The 24345-nt window shown below is 40.1% G+C and overlaps 2 protein-coding genes across 2 annotated transcripts in view; both read right to left on the bottom strand.

Moving 5' to 3' along the window:
* The window catches only part of LOC110084063 (V-type proton ATPase subunit S1), a 49291-nt gene extending 45037 nt beyond the window's left edge, over positions 1-4254 (bottom strand). Inside the window, exon 1 of the mRNA XM_073000557.2 lies at positions 4027-4254. Coding sequence (XP_072856658.2) covers positions 4027-4139 — 113 coding nt within the window. The 5' untranslated portion in view covers positions 4140-4254. The remainder of the gene's footprint in view (positions 1-4026) is intronic.
* Positions 4255-9293: 5039 nt separating this feature from the next.
* The window catches only part of IQUB (IQ motif and ubiquitin domain containing), a 47072-nt gene continuing 32020 nt past the window's right edge, over positions 9294-24345 (bottom strand). The window contains exons 9-13 of the mRNA XM_073000558.2: positions 20839-21009; positions 19944-20120; positions 15694-15942; positions 10311-10496; positions 9294-9561 (exon numbers count right to left, since the gene is read on the bottom strand). Coding sequence (XP_072856659.2) covers positions 9358-9561; positions 10311-10496; positions 15694-15942; positions 19944-20120; positions 20839-21009 — 987 coding nt within the window. The 3' untranslated portion in view covers positions 9294-9357. The remainder of the gene's footprint in view (positions 9562-10310; positions 10497-15693; positions 15943-19943; positions 20121-20838; positions 21010-24345) is intronic.

Genomic DNA, 24345 nt, shown 5'->3' with positions numbered 1-24345 from the left:
GATAGAGCCAAAAGACTGGTTGAGACAATAGGAACACATACAAGCCTCACTTCCTAGCCAAAATCCACCCAGAAAAAAGGCAGAAGAAAGGTATTTAACATTGAAGTCTATGTTCATAGGATCTGACCAAGAAGTTTGTGTTAAACATGCAAAGGTCTGAGAGACTTCCAGATGGGAAAGATGTGGGGGGAGGGCTTGCATGCACCCACCCATTCCCATCTCTTGTTTATCCTTAAATAAATTCAAATGCAATGCATGAAATCAGGCTAGATTCATCCATTCAAGCCCAGAGCTTTCAGCACTTAATTGTTAAAGATCTGGCTTTGAATCTCTGTTTTTGTGGTGCTGGGTTAGGGTAGCCATGGTCCTCTCCATGTTGTGAATAGCAGCACTCCTTCAACATAGATTGCTCAAACAGGGAAGAATTTTCCAAATTTGCAAATTGTATATTTGGAACAGGGTGGGGGACAAATATTTAAATTTCAAGATTCTAGATTTTAAAAGTTTAAAGGTAGGAGAAAGCAAAAATCATGTAATGATCTGAATCTTATTGCCAATTTATACTTTGAAGGGAGAAACTGCATACATCTTGGTAGCAAATTGCTGCTCATTAAGATGGTATTGTTTCTGTACCTGAGCATCAATTTGTTGCCAAGACTTATTGCTGGTTTATGCTTTCATAAAATAAATCATGTAAGTCTTGGAGACAAATTGACGTTTATTAACAAGGTGCTGGTTGTGTTCCTAGCCATGTGTACAGTTGCAGAATCAGACACATGCCCAGGTACAGAACAAGTACCTCGCTTAATAAGCAGCAATTTGCCACCAAGATGTAGGCAGCTTCTCTCTTGTAAGTATAAATTGGCAATAGGATTCCGGCCATTGTCTGACCCCTAAAAAAGTTTCAAGTAGTAGTAACAGTAACTTAATAATTATGGAGATTTGTGATATTTTTAGAAATGTTTAGACACCTTTTTTCATCAGGAGAAGACTCAGAGACAAGAAGAATTGTATCTTTTGTATTATTTAATTGTATAAATAATATTCCAATTAAAACTATTTCTGGATATACATATAACTGCTAGTTATCAACATCTCATGCTTCTATAGCTGTTGGCAGCTGTTGGAGCCACATAATTAAAAGCAATGCCTGCTTTAGTGGAATTTCATAAAGGCACTAAAGCATCTCATTCAATGATATCACAGTGACAGCCCAATTCATTTTTGGCTGACAGAATTTTATTTGGAGTGGCAACCCCACAATAGTCTGATGTGAAATGTCATCTTACAATTTAGCACTTTTGGTTCCTCAAAGAGAAAACTTATTCTAGAAGTGACCGGATTGCTCACCTTGTTTGCATCCACAGGCTCATTTTCACATATGCCAAATAAAATAGCCCACAACACTCTTAAAGCTTCTTGTGTAGCAGTGGGAGAGTATTGGATGGAGTAGCATTGTCAAATAGGAGGGAAAAAATCATTTATGTGAGCCTTTCACTCTTAGTCTTGGCTGTCACTGTAAACTGTCAAGGGTTGCACTGACTGGAGACAACGAATATTTGCAAAAACAGACATTTGGCTTTCCTTTAAAATTATTCTCATAAATAGAAAGCTTGCATTTTTTAAAAAAAAATCTTTGCACTTTGAGCAGGAAGCATAGCTGGGGTAGTTACTAGAACTGTTGTGCAATTTAAGAAATCTTATTCAATTAATTTTATAATTATTTATGGTTAACAATACTTTGATTATATCCGCATACTATGTACAAATGTTTCTTTTCAAACTGTGTATGCCTTTGTTTCAGTATACTTTGCCTTAAAAGAGACATTTTCCTTGCTTCACACATTGGAAGGAACGCCTGTTTGTATGTGATCTCCAAAGACATAGACATGTTAGTCAGTCACAGCATGTTGGCAAAAGAAAAGGGAAAAAAAGTGTGTGGGTGTGCAAACAAAATATGAACGATTGACACTTTTTCTGTCATCTGTATTCTCACCTCATCTGGTCATGGAGATATATATAAATATACCCATCATGTGTTTACATCCAGTGTCTGAGGAAGTGGATTTTAATCGACAAAAGCTCACATTAACAGTTTTATTTCAGTCCTTACAATACTATAATACTTGGGATTTCCCCCCCCCTTTCCATTTTTTCCCTTTCACTATGTTGTTTTCATGTGAGACTTCTATCACCAGATTTTATGAGTACATTAATAAGTACTGTATTTTTATAAGAACTGATATACAAAATTTGAGACCCCAAAAGGCGGAGAGATTCTGGCTGTTGCTGCTGTCCAAAACAGTGGCTTTTTGAAATGGACAGAGCTGCTATATGCCTAGGGAATTATATTTGACTGTCAAGGTCACAAGAAACACATGCTTGTCTTATAATAAGATATCTTTAAGTAACTTAATATAAAATCAATGTTCTGGAGGAACAATGCAGTGCAGTACATTTCAGTTATTTATATCCCCTTTCTTGACAAAACTTCATGTCGCTTGCCTTCTGAATGTATAACAGGCTTTGAAGATAGTCACTCCCTTACGTCTGTTTTGAAACACCTCCTAGGTCAGGCTCTGAGCTTAGAAGTACTTGCTTGCCAACTGATTCCAGGAATTTTAGTCCCAAAAGACCTTTGTGAGTTCTGATCTGAATGCTGGATTTTTCAAATGCATAGGTCATGGCTGGAGACCCTGGCTTGCTGACAATCACATCATGCCATAAACAGGAGCTGGTTCGAGGATGGTATAGGCCTGATTTGGGTCTCAGTCAGTTGAGGAAACAGGATGGAACAGGTTTTTGCTGTTCCTCAGAGAGGAGCCTTGGTTTAGAACTTACAGCTTTCTTATTTTTATCTAGGTCACCTTATCTGTGCATCTGGTCCTACTGTTTTTACAACAACTTTAACACATATGGAAAATGGCAAGAAAGGTTTGGTGACATTTTCATTTGTAAGCATTCCGTAAGCAAAATTTGTGGAAGAAATGTAAACTTCCTCTCGCTCCCTAACTATTTTATTTCAAAATTGCCCATTTCTAAACTGTTTTCTGGGGTTGTCTCTTAACCAGGTTTTACATTTTATATGCAATCCCATATGTGTTTATTTATTCAAGCATAAGTCAATATCCTTTCTTCCATGTAAGCAAGTACACCATTGTGGCCAAAGAAACAGAAGTCTTGATTTTTATGCAAGTTATTCATTTGAAATGCATCTATTCTACCTTTTTGCCACATATAGCAGATGCCTGACACAGCTTACAATCAACAAAGAATGAAAAACATAACATGTTTTCTTTTCGAAACCCATCAAACTGTAAAAAAACACAACCCTGTATATTAGGAAGCAAAAGCCATTAACAGAGAGATCAGGGCTGGAGAATCTAACATATCATTATAATCTGTCACAATAAAATAGTTTTAACTTACATCTAAATGTCAGCAGGATAAGGGGCAGATGGATCTTCTGGGACTAGAATTTGGAGCAACCACCTCTAGTCTGTTGTCTTCCAGGGGCATTGGCTATAGCTGCTGTAATCCCCAGGTGGCATAAACACATTTAGAGGGGAACAGGTGGGGCAAGGCTGAAGAGCATATGTATCCTTATGCCAGAAGGATGCCATTACATAAATAATGGTCGAAATCCTCTTGCACAGTTCTATAAAAGGGGTAACCTTCGGAAACATATTGCCCTAAGAAATCTCCATAAACATTCCCTACTGTATATTGAGTGGCTCAACCTGGTGTGCGACAGGTAAGGTCTATATCATGGTGATGTCAATCTGCTGCATCCTCCAGGTGAATGCTCAATGCTGGTGATGGGCTGTGAAACAGAATCTCTCCAGCAGATCTGAGTGGAAGATGGGGCCCATACAGGGGGAGATTAGCCTACACTATTTAGGCCTTTAAAAGTGAAGGCAATCATTTGGACATGTGGAAATTGTCTGATTCAGGATTGCACAAAATACAGCCAACCCAGCATTCCCTAAGAAGGGTGATATCTCACAAGAATGCAAAACTTCTTACCTGTCTGTTGACCAGAGCACCATCGGCACATGGTCCAGTGACAGAATCCCTTGGCACAGCACACTGAGGCACCAGAACAGCGGACTCCACTGAAGAGCAACACACCTTGCCATGCTCTCTGCTGGACCTGTATGAGACTACTGTAGTTGGTTGAAGGGCAAATGACAAGCAGGCAAGAGGAGGAGGAGGAGGAAGTGAACGAGGCTGTGTTATCATTGCTGGTGTTCTGCCCCTGCTGGATTTAGCCAGGTATATTTTATGACAACGAGGGTTGGGAGTGTTTTGTGACAACAAGGACAAAAACACCTGACATCTAGTCTGGATGTGAACACTGGAATAACTCTGAGGACAAGGAAAAGAGTTCTGTGAAAGGTGCATGTTTCATGACCATTATCCTACTCATAATCAGATAGGTGAACGTTACTACAGTCAGTGACTAATATCCAAAAATAGAAATAAAGCACAGAATACATAAATTGTGTTTTTCCAGAGAATTGTTACTATTACCATAAAAACATAAAAATAAAATATCTAAGAATCTCCTAGCAGCATAATTAGTACTGGATGTATTTACCTCTCAGCAGATTTCTGCTGTTAACTAAAAACTAATTATAAATTTACTAAAATGCTTCCTTCATGTATTTTGACAGCAGCAAAAAGGATGCCAGTCCATATGCATGTTTAGGTGGCAGCAGCATTTGCTTTGAGATCCCTTCACCCACTTGTCACTACACTCAGTAGAGCTAAGTTGCAGGATATTCTAGTGAATTTCCTATATCTGTCACTTAACAGAAAGATTTATAGCTCATCACGGCTGGCCCTACTATTAGGCAGAGTGGAAGGACTGCCTTTAAGTACCAACTTTGAGGTGCCATGAAAGGGGAGCAAATTATTTATTTGCTATATATTCTTTATTAGTTTATTGTTTTATTTTTCCTTTCCATCCCTTTCATGGGATGTTTTTTTTTAGGTACACAGAATTTGCAAACTCTGTGAGGAATGGCTGAGGAAACTGATCAAGTACATTTTTTCTACAGTTCCAGGTTCCAGGCATGAGTGAAGAGGACTGACAATGTCCACTGCCTGAGAGAATACCCTCGGTGGTGGGCAAGACAGCAGTCCCATTGCCACTTTGGCAAGACCTCTCCAGACGGACTCCTTCTCAGCCCAGTAAGACAAGGGATGAGCCTCATTTGGCTTGCAGGGCTCCTGCACATGCACTTCTCCTTCTGCCTCTGTCATGTCCTTCCTCTGGAGTGGTGTCTCTGGAAGATAGGCCCTTGCCATGCTGGTCAAGACAAAGTCCCTGTTGTTGCAAAGGTGAGGGAACCTGTACTGTAGAATACAACTGCTGATATTGCTGTTTCAGGTGCTATGAACATTGCTAGTTTCTTCCTGCTCTGTGAGACCCCTCGGTGCTAGCTGGACCTTCTTTGCTAGCTGCTGCTGCTACATGTCATGGAAAGTGGACTGACCTTGTCCCACTTTGCTGCTTCTTAATATCAATTTCTTGCTGTTTAATTTAGGGGCCCAAGAGGGTTGCTAGAATGTACTCCTCCTCCTCCCTCCTTTAACTTGCTGGCCAAGCTGGAAAAAAATGTTGTTCTTCATCTATGGAACCCCCTAGACCAGTGGTTCTTAACCTTTGTTACTCAGATGCTTTTGTACTGCTACTCCCAGAAACCCCAGTCAGCACAGCTGGTGGTGAAGGCTTCTGGGAGTTGCAGTCCAAAACTCCTGAGTAACCCAAGGTTAAGAACCAGTGCCCTAGACTGTCTCCTCCTTATGCCCTCCCTCATGCCAACCAAGCCCTAGAACATTAGGATAAACTGATTAAGGATCCATGCTGCACTTTCAAAGCTTCGGAGGACATAGATCACTGCTCCAGTACTCTTTCCAACAGGTAGAAAGTGGCGTTCCATCGAAATGATACAGCCTTGATTAGGCAATGCAGTGGCAATCCCAATTTTTTCTTGCCCTGGATACTGTGGTGAAAATGCCCTGCCACCTTTCTGGCTCCCTCCTTTGTATTAGGTATGCATGTGTTTTCTATACCCTGCAAAGCACTCCTTGAGAGTGTGGTTCATACACTGCATGATTTTCACCCTCCCAACCTGCAGTGCTGCCACCATCTTTGCTCAATTGTCTGTGACAAACAGACCTTGGCCTTTCTACAGTTAGACTTCATGGGTGCACCATGTCCCTTGGAGCCTGTTGAATGCTGTGAGCTGTGTTGGCTGCCCTCCATCACAGCCACATTCAACAGTGAACACCTGGATCCTGCCCTTGTGTGTTGCCCTATGCACTTCCTACCAGTGTCTTCTCAGGGATAGGCACATTTTACATCCTGGTTGCTCCAGATATCACTTGTAAAATGCATGTATCAGCTATGCCCTGGACAACTGCTACCGTACCAATTGCTTCACACCCCAGTATAAATCTGGCACCTGCCTGCACCTAAGGGTAATTTGGGACTGCAATTGGTAATAGGGTGCTAGTCTGCCACAGACCTATGGAAACCAGTGTTGTACACAGAAAATGGCCAGTCATCCATGACTATTATCTCCCCTAGGTGACAAGTAATTGCAGAAGGCCTTTTCCTGCACCCCATCCGAGCTCCTCCATGGTAGTCAGGAACTTATTCCTGTGATGTGGATCTGGTATTTACCGGCTCCCATATCTTGCTATTTGCTATATATTCTATCTACTTCCCTGCTTCTCCAGGCTGGTGGCTCAGCCTCCCTCCTCTGATGATTTTTACCCTTCACAATAAAGAAACCATTTACCCCTACAATACCCACTTCATTTTCCAACAGCAATGCCTTGTGCTGAGTCTTCAGGTGGCTGGGCAGGCTACTCTTAGAGAGGTGGCCCAAGTCCCACCAATTCTTGAGCTCCTCCTTGCAGTGGATGCACTCGGCCATGCAAGCACACTGTTGAAAATGCTTCCAGATGATTGACTGCTTGGGAGCTCCAGTTTTTGACTGCATGTTTCCTACCAGGGACTGCTAACTTGTCATCACTACTAGTTCTAGTAAGTGGAGGGGTGTGGGAGTGGTTTCAGTGTCACATACTTCTGAAATGGGGCCCACCCGAGTCCCCTCACTCTCCTCCTTCCCCGTGTCAGATGTGTATGTACATGAAGGGGAGTTCTCACTAACCACAAGGCTACTTTGCACAGGAAAGAATCCTGGAACGTTCCTTGAATAGGATGGAGCTGCATGGTATGATAAGGAAAGCAATGTCTGGGGCTCTTCATCAAACTCTTTCCAGGCACAAAAACAGCAGCACTGTTGCTGCCCAAGCTGACAGTGTCAGTCTGAGTGCTGATGCCATCCTTGTCCTTCTCTGGCACACTGGATCTTTGAAAGAACAATCCCTTCTTCGCCATCTTTTTTGTCCCCTTGCCCTGGCTGGATTGCACAAAGAGGTCATTGAACACGTCTGAAATTCACTCCTATCTGTTCCACCTTGAACCAGAGGCCACTCTACCACCTCCTTGCCAGAAACACATACACCCTATACTGCTGCCTGCTGGTTTCTTATAGTGTCAAAATTGAACGAAGCATCTGAGTGACAGATTTTGGGTTTTTTTTGGGGGGGTGGACTCATAACAGCAATTTTAACTTTTTTTCTCTCCCACTCCTCTCAGTAGAAGTTGCTGCAGTGGGTGTAGGCAGCAGCTCTACAGCCATCCACAAGTGCCTACAGAAATCATAGAAAAGTGAAGTCGGAAGGGGCCTACAAGGCCATCAAGTCCAACTCCCTATTCAATGCAGGAATACAATCAAAGCATATCTGCCAGGTGATTATCTACATTTCTCTAGAAAGCCTCCAGTGCTGGAGCACTCTCCAATTCTCAAGGTAACTGGTTACACTGTCGTATTGCTCTAACAGTTACAAACATTTTTCCTGATATTCAACCGATATCTGGCTTCCTTTAACTTGAGCCCATTGTTAAAGGGCAAGAAAACCTGCACTGTGGGATGACTGAGAACAAATCTTGCCCCTCCTCTTTATGACATTAGAAATACACACCATTTTTCACTTGAACTTAAAATTATTAGTACTATTAAGGCATTGGAATCTACGTATGGGGAGCTTGTTAGAAGGGGAGCTTGTTAGAAATAGGGAGAGCTTGTTAGGAATGGGGGAACTTAAGACTGGACTTGTTTGCTCTGTATTTCTTCTTTCTTTACATATAAGCAGCTTTTTGATTACGTTTCTCCATGGGGATGTCCAACACACAGCCCTAACTAGGGTTGAGTAAATGGGATTTGATCCAGGGCACCAGTGTTTGCTGCTGCGCAAATAGGAACCTGCCTGTTGGTAATGGCTGCTGGAAGGACACAAATGTACAGCCAATTTGGTTGTTGTGCACTCAGACTCAGGCGTTCCTCTCCATTCTGCCACTCTCTCCTTCTGTATGCCAGTTTTGACTGACTCAAAAATAGTCAAATAGGGCAGCACGGGGCTCAAAATGGCTAATTATATCTCTTTTCCCACATGATGCGGAATCCTGGAAATACAGGGCTCAAAACGGTGTGAGGGGCCTCTACGAAGAAAGAAAGCTCTCCTCTTCAGAACGTTGCCCTTTACACACAAGGGACAAAACAGGAGTTGAAGTGGGCGAGGCTTAGAATGCTCCTTTCCTCATGTATAATCAGATTCTGAAGGCCTGGAGAGCACTGCTTTCTGTTTCAAGACAAGTGTTAGGACTTGAGAGAACGTACGCTTTGCTGTGAGATAGAACAAATTTGCCTGTCCTATGCTCGGCAAACATATGAATGGGAGCAAAAATGGAAACAAAAAAAATGGTGCGGAGTATACTCTGGCAATAAAACTCAGCTTTATGGTCAGTACATACATCATCTCTCCAAATCGAAGGTTATTGACATTCGACACAGTGATGTTTACTGTCTGCAATACACAGTGGCTCTCTTTAAAACCTTGCAGCACAGAAGCCCTGCCCTGACTTTTAAGCTAAATATTCCATGTTTTAAACAAAGAGTGGCAAATGCATTTCTGTGATTTTCAGCCAGCTAGCCAGCCTCAGATTTACAGAAATGGAGTCTGGGCGTTGATGCTTCACCGCAATATGCACTACTAGGTATAATCTGCCACACATGTATCAGCGATTCATTCAGTGAGGACTAAGCAGGGTTCTCCTATAAACCATAACTTAAGAAGATGTTCCCAAGTAATAGGTTGCATCTTTGGACCAGCAAAATGAAGAAAATATGAATAAAATAATTTTTAAATAAAGGTTGCATGCCAAATAGGTTTAATTTTCAAAATGAAAAGCCAGACAATCAAAGATAGATTGTTTCTTCAAGTAGTAGATGAGTGGACACTCTTCTGAAAGGGTTGTTTTGATGGACCAGGTGTTAAAGCCTTTGTTACCAAAAGATCATCTGTATTGGTCTGCTTGTCGTCTTTATGCAAAGCTGCTACTAGCTCTGGAAACTGAGAAAAATAGTTCCTTGCAAGGATATGCTTGTGCTTTATCCTATGAATAAACACCTTTTCATAAGCCTGAAATAGATGAAAGAACCTGAGTTAATATACAAAGCAACAATATAATGTTAATTAAGATTCTGTTGATGAAATGCATGTATTTACACTCTCAGACCTGCACACCAATGAAATCCTAAACTTCTTTTTATGCCAAGGCAAACCCCTCAGCTCCTTGTATGCTAAGAGAATTGCACAACCACTCAAAACGAGCTACTGCAGAATGAGGTTTACAAAATATTAGAAATGATTACTTTTGGTTCCAGGTTTAATATACAGTTGGACACAGTGTAATTGACTTCTAATTTGCAGAGGACTGCATTGTCAATGTACCTTTTAATGAAAAAATAAGACTTTCCCATAGGCCACTGAATTAGAGGTGCAGCTTTTGGGTGAACAGTGGCCTCAAACAACCTTTGAAAAGCAACTGCCAGAAGAACAATACAGTTGAGAATCTGTTAAAAGTAACTAAGGCAAGGAGCAGTGGGACATAAATGAAAATAAGACATGTAACACCTGTTAAAAATGTACACATTAGATACTGAGATGACATTCTCCTTATCTCCCAGTTTCCCTTATAATGCGGCTTGGAAATAAAACAGCCCAAATATTTGGAGAAAAAGCAGAAGTCCATCTGAACAGAGACATTCTATCTATACAAGAATATGTTCTATTTCAATGGTTTGCTATGGTGCAACTCAACATAACATAGAACATGTTTTGAATTCTAACATTAAAGGGAAGGACATCATTTCAGAAAAAAGGTATACCTTTTCAAGATCTTTCAGTTTGAGATGAACCTCAGCTTCATCCTTTCTGAGGAGAATACAGTTCCAGGGAGACCACTCCTGATGCTTATTCCACCTGACCATGACCAGATCATAGAGATCATCCCAGGCGCTAAGAGCTGACTGAGAACCCCAGAAATTTTCAACCATGTAGTGAAGGTCTTGTTGCTGCAATGAAAAGCAAGTTGAGGGGGGGGAAGTAAGAGAAGTTTAATTTTAAAAACCACCACATTTATCTAATATTTATGCTTTAAAAGAATAGACCACATTTTTATACTATATATCATCCTTTTATATTATATACCACATTCTGGACTTTTATTAGAGATTTAAGTACCAGTGAGGAAGCTAATTTCTGTCTTATACAGTGGAGCCTCGCTAGACGATGATAATCTGTTCCACTGAAATCATTGTTTAGCAAAATCATTGTCTAGCGAAAAGTATTTCCCTACTGGAATGCATTGAAACCTGTTTAATGCGTTCCAATGGGGAGGAATTGTCGTTGTCTAGTGAAGATTGGCCATAGGAAAGCCGCTTTGCGAACTGCCAATCAGCTGTTTAAATAGCTGTCTTGCGAAGCTTAGGTCCTGAAAACACCCATTTTGCGAGCGCGGAGGAAGCTGTCAAAATTGTTGTCTAGCGAAAATCGGTTTGCGAAGCAGGGACCAAACACTGTCCAGCGAAATTCCCCCATAGGAATCACTGTTTTGCGAATCGCTATAGCGATCGCAAAAAGTCAATGTCTAGCGAAAAAGCTGTCATGCGTGGTAACTTTCTAGTGAGGCACCACTGTATTGATAACACAAGATCAGTTTAATTATTCCAAGATACGTGAGTGAAAATTCAATTTTTAAAAGCTTTGTTTACTACAGACGGAAATTCTGCATCTGCTCTTGGCAGCTTGTTTGATTATCGATTGGCTGTTAGAATATTTTCTTGATGTTGTCCTGTTACCTAGTCCATGCTGTTTAAAAATAACTGAAAATCTGAAAGGTCAAATCCTCAAATACAGAGTGTGCATAATTTAATGCAAAATGTCCACATTGTGCTGTTTGGTGAAAGAAACTAAGGTGTTTTGTAAATGACAAAGGAAAGGTAAGCAAAATCTTATTCTCAGATGACATTTCATCAAAAGCTGTTTACTTTATGAGTGGAATCGCACCATCCTTGCATCAAAATGATCTGTTTAGTTTATTACTGTAAGATACAGTAGATATTCTGTTATAAATATGCATAGTATTAAGGCCACTCAGAAAATATCCACAAAAAACACATCCAGTTGTGGACTGTGTATAAAATCTACAGTTCAAACAGAATCAATAACCAAAAATCCCTTTCTAAATTATGAGATAACAATGTTAGAAACATGATAATGGTTAGAATGGAGAAATTTCAAAAAGCCATTACTGTCCTTTCAACCACAAAAACATGAACATACAGTAAAGTACTTAGAGAGCAAATGTGTCTAAATGACTTGCGTAAATGAGCTAGAGAGAGTGCAAAACTCTCCAAGGCTCAACAATTTGATCTATGTTTCTTAACTAGTTTAACTTAATTATGCTGATGAAGTAGAACCTAAATAAGTTCATGAAGACTGCTTGATGCCACAGTATATTTGTACAGTCCATTCTAAAGGAAATTTCCCAGACCTATCTAGAGAACCTGAAAAATGGTGGCACCATTAATACAACTGTATAAAGAGAAACTCCTTCCCCAGATGTTCTACAGAGCTCCATTTTGGGCTTTTTCAAATATCACAAAATTGGAATCTGTCAAGCACACATTTTTAACTAGAGCACTAGGGGCAAGAAGATCTACTCCCATATGTTAATTAATAATTACCTCTCTCCTGGTAAGGGGACCCATACTGGCATCAGCTAGACATGGGCACAAATAAAAAGAAGGATTGTGATATTCGTAAGACATCACTGATTTGTTAAATATTTATCCCTTTATATTTGTCAGTTCCAGAGACCCTGACAAATATGAAGGGACTAATATTTCACCATTTTTATTCATTCCCCATTCTGCCTATGGGGGGGCTGATCGGCAGCCTCCCACCCCCACAGCCTATCCCCCACCCCTTGCTCTCCCTATGCTACCTGCTGCCACCATCCGCCGCCACCGTCATCCATCGCCACCCACTGCTGTGGCCTCCGCAGCCATGGCCTGCAGTAAGGGACACTGGGTGCCCTTTGCAAAGATGGCAGCTGCAGCTTCATTTAGGGTAGGGAAAATGCAGCTGCCATCTTTGCAAAGGGCAGCCTGGATTCCTTTAGACTGCCTTAAGGAAATCCAGCCCGCCCTTTGCAAAGATGGAGGCTGTAGCTGGAGACCATGGCGGCAGTTATTATGGGGGGCGGCGGCGGTGGCAGGGAGGTCAGGGTTTTTTTTTTAGACAGCCTTTGGCTGTCTAACCCCCCCCCCAATAAATCGATGAATAAATTCATGCTTTGTCAATTCATGGGGGGAACTTCATGATTCATCAACTATGATGGATCATGAAGTAGGACGAATTGCCAAAATGGCAGTTTATTTCCATCTCTAGTATCAGCCAATTTCCTGCTACCATCAGCATATATGGAATTGGAAATGCTATCATTACACACACAGCACAGACTAAACACTGAAGAAAAGTGTAGGATGACAACTGGCAGTTTTTAAATATATTATTCTGTTTAGAACATGGAATATACACATACACACAATACATCATCTGTATTCTAAAGAAAATAACAGTGTGGTGTGAATAAAACTAAAACCTGTGTCAAGTGAACTAGGGGAGTCATTTTAGTCATGAAGATAAAGCTAGAATATTTGCTTTCAATAATCTTTTTCTAAAGCATTTTCCAATGTTTGATCTTTATTAACCATGGTTTACAACTTTTTACATTACTTAAATGATGAACTGTTTAACAGAAAAATAATATCTTCAACCACAAGTTGGGGTGGAGGAAAGAGGCAGTAACTGAGGCCCGTTGTACTTATATGTGAATGAAACTACAGAATGAAACTGCAGAATCCTGGGGTAGGATAACAGACTGCAGAGGATTGCAGGAGGGAATACATATTTTTAAATATTCCATGATACAAAACTAATGAACAAACAATATCACTAGAACCTCTATAAGTAGGTAACAGCAGAATCTGAGCAAGCTCAGTATGACATGCTGGATTTCTTCTTACAGGCATGTGTTTGAGTGTTTGGTTGGCTGGTTTTGACTGCTTCTTGCATAAGGCCAAAAGAAGCGAGTAAAGCTGAGAGAACACAAGGGTAAGAAAAATGCAGAGGGATGATAAAAACTTCAAAAATGGCCAGGAAAGAGGTCATATGTTACTGAAGAGAAGGGGTGCAAAGTTCCATTTACTGATTTTCTCCAATATGAAGGAACCCTTTTCATACTCAGTCCTGCATGAACAAATATGGGCAAAGGGAAGAGTGAAGGATCTGTTTTTCCTTCATTTTCCCATTGCAAGGCCTGAAATGGGATGGGAGGTAATTAAATTTTGGGAAAGCCCCAAATTCAAAGAATATACCACATGAACATTCAGTCATCTATTTCAATTCATGTAAACCTTCCCTTTTTCTGAAATTCACCAACTCAAAGTAAAAGCCACAAGTAGAAAATTCAATTTTGTCACATCCTGCTCTTGGCAAATAAGTAAAGAAAATAGTTCTTCTCATTGTTTGGGATCCTTGTGTCAGAGTGTGAGATTTTTTTAACCCATTTTACTTTTTTTTTCCCTCCAGTCAGCTAAGTCTTTTATTTTTTCTTTCTCTCTTATTCTATTTTGCTAACTTTTAATCCAATTGTATTAATATATTAATTGTATTTTATGATTATTTATATTTTATATTGTCCTATTTTATGTTGTAAGCCGCCCCGAGTAGACATGGTCTAGAGGGGCGGGGTATAAATTTAATAAATAAATAAATAAATAATTTTTTTTGCACAGCATGATGACATGTACTAATGATGATGCCATCATTTCAAAGTGCCCTTTTTGTGCACTTTGCCCCCCAAAATGACACAACATATCCAAATGTCTACTGTTACATTCTTCTCTCTACTCTTTACAGTCTATCTCTGCATTTTCCTTGCTAACAATATGACAGTTTTGAAACAGAAAATAAAATCAAAAGGCAAATTTGCATGAAATCTGAGGTAGAGAATCCTTGGAGTTACAAGCTGTCAGGGATCATACTATTTTCTTTAAATACTTAATACAAAATGTGGCCTGGTCTTGCCACAGCTGAAAGTGTCCCTATTTTTCTTAACAATCCATATTTCACACAGACTGCATTTCCTTGCACAAATAAGTTAAATGTGTGGGGAATGTCTAGCGGATTCTTGGTACTGCTGAAGGAGGAGAATCTCATTCATAGTGGAGTAAGAGTAAGTAAAAGAGATAGAAAATCAGATCAATACTCTTTATGATTCCTCTTCTAGGCAACCTAGTCAAGTCAAAGTGGAGCACAGAGTTCCACAAAGCAGGAAGAACAGTGTGCTAGTAACAAAAGGGGAGTATGTAATAAAAACAAAACAAAAACCTGTAACAGTTCCAGGAGTTTTCCATGGCTGGGTTTGTGTTAAAAGGTCAATTGAATCATTTCATAAAGTGCTTTTGCTGAAAAGATGAACAGGGAGGACAAAACACAAAAGAAACGACTCTCTGATAAGGCTAGGACCTTCACACTGTGATTTTAATTTTTTTGACATTTCCTCTGGAATGGACTAGCAATGGCCCGTGCTTGAGGGCTATCTAATGCAGGTTGCAGATGAAGACAGGACTCATGGAGCCTATGAAGATATGAAGGGGAAGAATTCATGGAGGAGGGGAAAGAACACTATGCAAGGGAACGTTACGCTTGCTCAAAATAATAGAAAAAAATTACAGAACAATGTGAAAATTTTCCTGTGTAAGATTCTCCATTATTTTGTGAAAAACAGGTGAGAATGTAAACAGAAAAACAACAACACAAAACAGCAATCCCTGAAGTCTCACCAGGCTGATACAGCCTGCCAGAACTTTTGAGAGTCCTAGGTAATTTTCATGCCACAATGAGGTGTCTTAGTAGAACCTTGTGGAGACCCTTTCTCTGCAAGTAAAAGCAAAACTGTATGTGAAACAGTAATGACAGGTCCAGTGTCTACGGTACAAAAAATGCTAGAAGCAGCAAATGCTTCATCAGTAAGATTTTTCCCTTGGCTCCTGGCAAGGATATTGGAAGGGGAAAAAGCAATGAATCTTACATAACTTTAAAATGTATATACAGTACTCTTAATAAACTTTAAGAAAAAAAATTACATCTCTTTTTTTTTTGCACTTTTCTAATACTTTAGCATAACTATTCTCTGAATACCTGTATTACAAAAGCAATCTTGGCACCGTCATCATAATTCACTTCAGATTCTTGCAGATTTCGGAGCATGCGCTTGTACTTCAAAAAAGCTTCCCGCTTTCGAGCCTCATTATCCAACTTGCAACACATGCAACATCGGCCAACTGTGTGAGAACTAGCAGATATGGCAAAATCCGTTGAAGGCAGATACCTTTTGCATCCAAGGCAAAAATAGATGTTTTGATACAACTTCATTGGATCTGGTGGGACCTACAAAGAGATACAGATAAGCTAAGAAATCACACCATCAGGACCACATTAAAATTTTAGTCACATTCCCTGATTTGTTCCAGCCTTTCCCAGTAGCAATGGCATTCTATTTTTCAAGAGAGAAACATAACCTCAGTTCATATTCAATTGTAAATACAGATTTGTTCCCTCCATCAAATGTGCAGCCACACAAGCAGCTGAGCACACAAAGTTATTTAGAATGATGACAGTTATCTCTAGTCAACATACAGGTTTGTAATCTTCTAAGAAGGAAAAACAACACACCTTCAGTTTAAAGCAAAAACTTATGGTTGAAGCTATACCCTCCAAAAGCAAAGAAAAACTGACACCACAGATTTACTCCCTTCACTCAAAACAAAGGGATTTCTGTCCCCTTTTTATACTTTAACTTCCACCCCATGTAAATGCTACAGCAAAATCCCACTTGCCTTTTCACTCTCTCTGCAGAGCATCACTGATGGGACAGAGGAACCGAGACAAAATACAGGCTTTGATAATGGCAATATCTAGAAACAGGAAGCTGGCAGCACAGTCATATCCATAGCTGCATAATCTTTACTAGTGTAAGGCAACTAATACATATTTGGGAGAAGCTTCATTTTGTCTAATGTGATTAATCCTAGGTAAGTGGGTTTTCTTACCTTCTATGTTTACTTGGGGTGAAAGTTAAGGTACAAATAAAGGACATTGGTGTAGCCCTGTTTTGAATAGGGAAGGGTCAAATGGAAAAAATCATTCTCAAAATTTGCAAACATTTGTTCTAGAATCTGGATTCCCTCAGAATATCATTTGATCATCTCCTTCCCATTTTTATTCATTAATGAGCTATGTTTATTTTATAATGCAGAAAAAGTGACCCCCTAAAAGAAAAATCTTTCCGCATGCAAAAAGTTGGCAAATGTTGGGAATTAATCTCGGTTTCTGAAGGCCGGGGTAAGGTGGCAATCTCAAAAGGGAAGGTACTGGTCTGAGATGGGGGAGATATAATTGACTGACATTCACATATGATTTCTGTTCTATCACTTAAATATTTTATTAGCTATTCTCTTTTCACTTTTGCAAAAAGACAAATATCAAAGTCTCCATTGTTTGTTTCTGTCAGTAAGATAACATGAAAACCAATCATCAACCGTAGCTATATGCTGACTAGAGCCACTGTATAACACTTTAAAATATTACTAAAAGGTGGAATTAACAATAGTTCAAATGTTAATAAATATCAGCTAGGAAAAAACTCTGTTAAATGTATGGTGAGGTAGCTGAAACAAACAAGTTGTACTGATCCAGAATCACCTTGTAGAATCAGTGTCAGCTTTAAATCTAGTCTCAATTAAACTTAAGCCAATCTGTTCCAAAGCAGTTGGTGAAAACTGTATGCATACTGACCTTTGGTAATTGAAGAAAAATATATATATCTACAAAACAATTTTGTTAGAGCACAGCATGCAATCTGTCAAATACAATCTGTTCCCTCACACTGTACAGTAAACCCTGTGATTATGAACATATTTTTGAAGTTGGCATGTAAGGTTAAGTTCATAAGGGCTAGATACTCTCTTAAGTGATGTAAAAACACATTGCAAGCAATGAAATTACCCATATTGTCTGGGACGGTAGTGTTATTGAGATAACATGGATCTAAAGTTAGAAGATATAGAAACATCTAATAGCCTATGGCAAAATGGGAGGGCCTGCAGCTGGCCTGATTGAGACATTACTCCCTCACATGGGCCTACTTATCATAGTGACATTGCTGCTGAAGTGGCCAAGACACTCACCACTGCCTTGGGCTGCATGGAGACAATGACCTAGGCAGAACACAGGGAGGCTACAGTCCCTAGAAGAGGAAGGGGACTGGCATAATGGATGATCCCTCCACTGCCTTGACCACCTGACACGAAGAGACAATGAAGAAACATGGGGGCGGGGCAAGGCCAAGAGCGGGACATGTAAATGCTACTTTTAGGTTTTGGGGGATGACTGGAAACTGGGAAGGAAAGACACCCTGGGAAAGTTGGATGGAGTTCTGGGAAGGTGACGCGCCCCCCCCTTGACTTGAATAAGAGGTTGTGGATAGGGGAAGGCTGTCCCACAACCAAGTCTGTGGAATCAGAAGTGTCGGCCTTGCCAGCAGTGACCAAGACCCAGGACAGCCCAATAAACAGGGAGTCCCAAAGCTTGGCAGGTGAAGACATGGAGGCCTTCTGTGCCCAGATGGAACTCCACCTTGGCAGAAGTCAACTAATGGACAAGGTCTGCCATGGCTCTCTAGCACTTAGAAGAAACCTCAAAAGTGGCATCCAGAAAGGCACTGTGGTCAGCGCCTGTATTACCATAGGATACCAGCCCTTTTTAGGGGAACAGAATCAATTCTTCCCCCCCCCCTTCATGAAGGAAAGCATGGTGGAGAGTAAAGCAGGAGTCTTTTAGTCTAGGATAGTGACAACCACACTCTCTGACACTTACCTGTACTCTCCTAGTCTTTGACTTGTTGGCTGACCTACTATACCCACCTTGCTTGAATAAACCAGCTAACAGCAGAACCTGGAAGCTGCCTGCCCCATAAATGTACCATATTTTCCCATGTATAAGATAACCCAATGTATAAGACGATCCCCACTTTTCCAACCCCAAATAAGAAAATTTGATTGCTGCTTTCCCCCTCCACTTCCTAAGCTCCGCAAAAGCAGGATCAAAAGGCTACGGAACTGGAGGGGGAAAGCAGCAATCTTAGGAAGTGGAGGGGTAAAAAAGTGATCAAAGAGTTGCAGGATTGCAGCCCTTTGATCCTGCAGCCCTTTCATTGCTGCTTTACCCCTCCATTTGGGGCTTAGAAAATGGAGGGGTAAAGCAGTGATGAAAGGGCTGCAGGATCAAAGGGCTGCAATCCTGCAGCCCTTTCATTGCTGTTTTATCCCTCCATTTCCTAAGCCCCACAATGGGCATGCACACCCCACTCTGGATCCTGTTGCAGATCTGTGAAGCAGCAGCAGAAGCAAGAGCAGAAATGGAGGGGGTGGGTCCTGGCACGGAGGTGGCTCCAGACCCCACTGATGAGCACTCCTCGGCTTACTTCTGTGTAAAAGACAACCCTCAATTTTTCCTCCAATGATTTTAGGAAAAAAGTATCCTTTTACACGGAAAAGATATGGTAAGAACCTACAATATGACACTTCCAGTAGGGGTCAAGGGCCAGGCAACATACCCCTGAAACAAGCTGGACATGAAATCCTATTTCAAAACACAGAAGTACTGGACAATACCAGGAATCATTATGTTAGACTACACAGGGAAGACACTGAAATCCACAAACACCAGCGTAGCTTCAACAAAAAAGAAGTCTAAAAATCAACAAAGCCTGGCTCCCAGCACTAACAAATGCAGCCTACAAAAAGGTCAATGAACTCTACCCAGCCACAAGGACCAGTGATCACTGCACACAAAATACTAGCCAACAACACCCATCAATCACTGTGACAGATCATCTCCCCCCTTATCACAACAAAACACCCATGACAAAAAACGCCCTGATCACAGAAAACACCCAGTCTCCTGAAAAGAACAAAAACCTAACCCCACAGGTACAAATACTCAACAATCCCACATGCTACATCAGAACACAGAGTTCTAGCTCCTGTCCTCTCAAGATGTTGTCCACAGAGACCAGCAAAATGTTGAAAAACCTCAAGAACACTGCCAAACAGGCTGAAAAACCCACAACAACCATCAGATCCCAGCCACGAAAGCCTTCGAGAATGCATACCTAGCTTCCTTACACTTTCATTAATACCTCCTATTGTTTCCACATTTACATCCTTGGTGTATCCTGGAACAATGTTGTATGAATATGGGGCTCAGGGAAATTCCTTCCTCTTCCATCAGCTCCTATAGCTTCCAGACTAATCAGTGTGAGGAGTTTAACTCAACAATATATAGTATTACTACAAATAAATGATAAACATAAGAGAAAAGGAAAATACCTTGAGAAGTCTGGCAACTTCTGGGTTAAAAAGTGGTGTTTTAATATACTGAAGAAATAAAGTACATATTCTTTGTCGAAGTCCTTGTAAATTACATTCCTTCACTGCCCGCATCATGAGGTCTGCTTCTCTGTCAATTAATTCTACTATTTCTTGTGTGAGTTTGCACTCATGTTCCTGTAAAATAAACATTTAACAAAACACCCGCAGATCATGTTTTTAATGCCGACTACCAGTTCTAATAATAGATATATATTCAATGACATCTTAAATCTTAGCTCTTTGGAAGATGAGTTAAATAATATGTTTTTAGAAAAGGTATGCAGTAATCAATCATCTCTGCTTTGTGGACCGGTTGTGGAAAGTTACAGCACTGGTTTTAAAGAGTGTGGATCATTTATCCATCTATCTATGCCAAGACCTATATGTCAAATTACATCTATTTTATGGAACTTTTTATGGAATTTTTGTGTATAAAGGGTGTACCATGGCTAGAGAAAACTGGGAGATGCTTCCTTCATATGCAAACAGCAGGCACAAGGAAACCACATCAAGATTTGCCCTGGGGTAACTAGTCAAGAGATAAAGATCCCTCTTGAAATTAGAGCCATCAACACAATTGCTAATTGCCATTCTCTCTTAATAAAAGCCAGAAGATTTGCCTCCTGAATGTTCAACATTCCAATCATGTAGCACAATCCTACATAAATATGTCCCAAGTGTAGTTCCAGCTGCAGCATTAAGTTTCTTTAACAATAAACGGATCAATATATACTGCACTACACTAATGCTGGCATATGAATGCAGAGTATCTGCTGGCTCTTTGAAATGCTTGGTACTTGATGATGCATCATGTATGAGCCCACTAGGGTTTTCCTAGAAGTTTGGAACATACCTTCACTGTATGCTTCAGCGTGAGCAATACATCCAGCCGTTCATCTTGAGGAAGGTCTTTCATACTAATACTGCGGTAAATTTCAAGCAATTCCCTGGCACGCAATGTGAACTGGGTATCCATTTCTGTTATTTTGCCATCAAACGCTTTCCATTTTTTGGGTGCTGCACACTTCAGAAACATTATGAATCACAGAGTTAGAATGAACAGAGGAACAGATGAATATGGTCTAATTCGCAAGACTTACATATGATAGAGTCCTTTTGCAAAGTTGACACTTTGTTTCAAGTTTTTGAAGAACAACCACTATTCCAAGAAATTTACAAATATATGAAAATCTTGCAGCACTTTCTGTCAAATTCAGTGGATTTTATGATAAAAGTTTCCTGATGAACATAAAACCAGAGGAAAACAAATACAAATAGTGGGGGAAAGAGACTGCTCATTCCATCTATTATACAGCGCTGGATAATTTATAGGTTGCAGCTATGATACAGTAAAAACTGTTACCATTGTTACCATTGTAAGAATTATGGTTTAATAATCCTTGCTACTTTGTGAAGCTGAATAAAATATCCTTTAAAAAATGTATCAGGGCAAGCAAAAATATCAAAATATGGAATCATTAATTCTTTTCTGAAGTACTTAGTAATTTGCAGTAAAGTTGAATTCCATATTCTACTTGAGCGATGGCTACCAACAAGTTTATATTGTACCTGCTGAATTTCAATTTGTCATAACACTGTTAAAAAAACAAGCCAAGATTGTTTTTAAAAACTCTGGTCCTAGGCTAAAGAGACATTAACAGAGTCAATGGACAACATATAACACAGAATAATGAAAGTAAATTGAATTTGTTTTGGGTCAGAAGTTACATGATGGCCCTACCTCTTATAGAAGACTTATGGGCCTCCTTTAGAATGGCCACCCAAAAGTCTCGATTGAGATGACCTTATGGCTCAGGCAGATGACATCAAGGAAAGATGCTCCAACATGTAACATGGGCCCAAACTGTGAAGGGCTTTGCATGTAAGTGTCAAAACCTTGAACCTGATATGGGACATAACAGGCAACCAGTGGAAATGAGTCAGAACTGGAGTGATATGGTCAAATTTGCTCATACCCACCACAGGTCTGGCTCCCATATTCTGGACCCACTGAAGTCTCCAGATCAGGCTCAAGGGAAACCCCACGTAAAAGGCATTGCAGGTGTCGATCCGGGAGATGACCAGGGCTTGGTTATATCAAGCACTATTCCGAATCCAAAAAGTAATATTCCCAGCCATACTCATCTGAAGAAAACTTGAATTCTCAGCCATAGCTTCCTCTTAGAAGCATAAATCTGTAGAGTGCTGAAAGTCATTCAGTTTTCAGGTTATGTAAGTACACAAAAAAATCAAATTAAAGAAAATAGTGTATAAATGAGAATTTGACAGATTCTTTGCTGGCTTAGTTCTATAATTAAATGAGGCACTGATAATTGGAACTGACAGACTGAAGCCAAAACTGATTTAAAAAATTGACAGGAAACAGGTTTGTACAAATAATGATGTTCTAAATCTTTCAATTAGAGCTAGCAAACTCTAACAGAATAGGAAACAGAGGATTGTTGTTCTAGCATAGCTAAAGGTTTATTAATTTGTTTCCCCAAGCATGCATGATAAAACAAATCCTTCCTAAAGTACTACAAGGCTTACACTTCAAGCCAGTATTCGGGCAGTCTTGGTGTGTGGTTGTTATTGTTAAAGGCAATGCTCACATATTTCTTTTCTATGCCTGAGCAACTAGACTTAACCTCCTCAGGTGAGAAAGCATGTTTACTGCCATAGCTCAACATTAAAAACAAATCAAAACAGTGAAGACATAATGGCTTAGATTTCAAGAAACCCTATGGAGGCCAGAAGGTGCACCTGCTCACCCCAATGGAGGCCTTTGATTTCTGCCAATTCCATATGGGCTGAGTAACAACACAGTGTTCTACTCTTCAACAGGAGTAAGGGGCAGGGTTAGAAACCTTGTATGTGAGTTGACAGCTACTGGCATTTCTTTAAAGATAGCCTACTGCTTGTTTTCTATGCTCTTGAAACTTAGACCTCATCTGATGTGAAATCTATGATAATATCACATTTTTTGGTTCTCTCTCTTCCTCCATGGACCCTTCTCTGGTTCCAAATACATGCTCTGAAGAGACTGTCAGTTACTGGGGACTTTATAGCCCAATAGAGCAAGCATTTGGGGGTGGGGGCTGTAGTATGAAGGGGGAGACTGCATTCTTCCCATTTAGCAAAGATTCTGCTCTATTGCAAGTGGAAATCCAATGCTGGTTAAAGAGATATAGCAATTAGTGATGCAGCAGTTTTCCTTGTATAAAAGAAAAAGGACATGTAAAAAAGGACAGCAACTCCATATCATTAAAGTATACGAGAACTAAGTCATAATTGACTTGGCAGCATGCAATATTTATTATGACTATGATCTTAATAATGTGTATATTATTTGTTTATCACATTTTCATAGTTTATTATAAGGCTACAATGCCACGAACATTACCAATGACAGGAACATTTTTCATGCTGAAATTCTGTTCTAGGGCCTTATTCTATAAGCTCAACAGTGATGCAAGGAATGTTGAATCCCTCCATTTCTTTTGCCAGCTCACTTCTGCATTTTTAGCTGGCAACATCATGGAAATTTAAAATAATCCTGTTATCTAAATTGCTTCAGAGAGCAGGTCTATTGTAAACTGCTTTCAGTTGCCAGGACATGAAAGCAGAACAGTGTATCTGGGAGAAAAATACAACACACGTTGGAAGAGATATTAGGGGTGCAATGAAGGATTACAGAAAATATTTTTTTTTAAAAAAAGAAACAATATAGAAGGAAAATGGCAAAATATAATGAGCATGGTATTATTAACCAGGCTGACCATTTGTGCAGGCAGTTAAGAATTCTATTTTGGGAACCTGCCATTATAGGTCCAAATCTGAACTGACCCCATTGAGAAGCCTACTAGTTATCCCAAAGGCCCACCCATTGGCTATATAAGAAATCTACTACTATACATTCCTGATATGAGGCTAATCCTTTAACAGAGGAGAGCCCACCACCTACTTAAGACTGCACCCTCCATTATTGCTCAGCTTTGTATCTTCAGGTATTCTTAACTGTTTAGTGTAAATAATTCTTTTATTTTAATTGAGTCCAGTCTTCCAGGTCCTATACATTGGAACAATAGGAAAAAATGTGGCAAATTTATTTATGTGGGAGCTCTTCAACTGTTTGAAATTTGCTATAGACACGATCGCACCTAAACGCCCTCTCCGACGCAGAGCTTGGATAGCTGTCAGGGTCACAACTAACCTCTACCTAGCTAAGGTAAAGGCTGCTTGTTGAACATACTTTGCTAACCGGATAAGCGAAGCTTCAAATCAGCAGGCGGAGTTATTCCGTATAGTGCGCAAGCTATCCATAATTGGTCTGAGTGATGGGCCTCCCCCTAGTTTTTCA

This window comes from Pogona vitticeps, chromosome 5 (genome assembly GCF_051106095.1).
Source record: "Pogona vitticeps strain Pit_001003342236 chromosome 5, PviZW2.1, whole genome shotgun sequence".
Lineage (NCBI taxonomy): Eukaryota > Metazoa > Chordata > Lepidosauria > Squamata > Agamidae > Pogona > Pogona vitticeps.
Note: the sequence above shows the minus strand (reverse complement) of the source record. Positions and strands in the feature narration are given on the sequence as shown.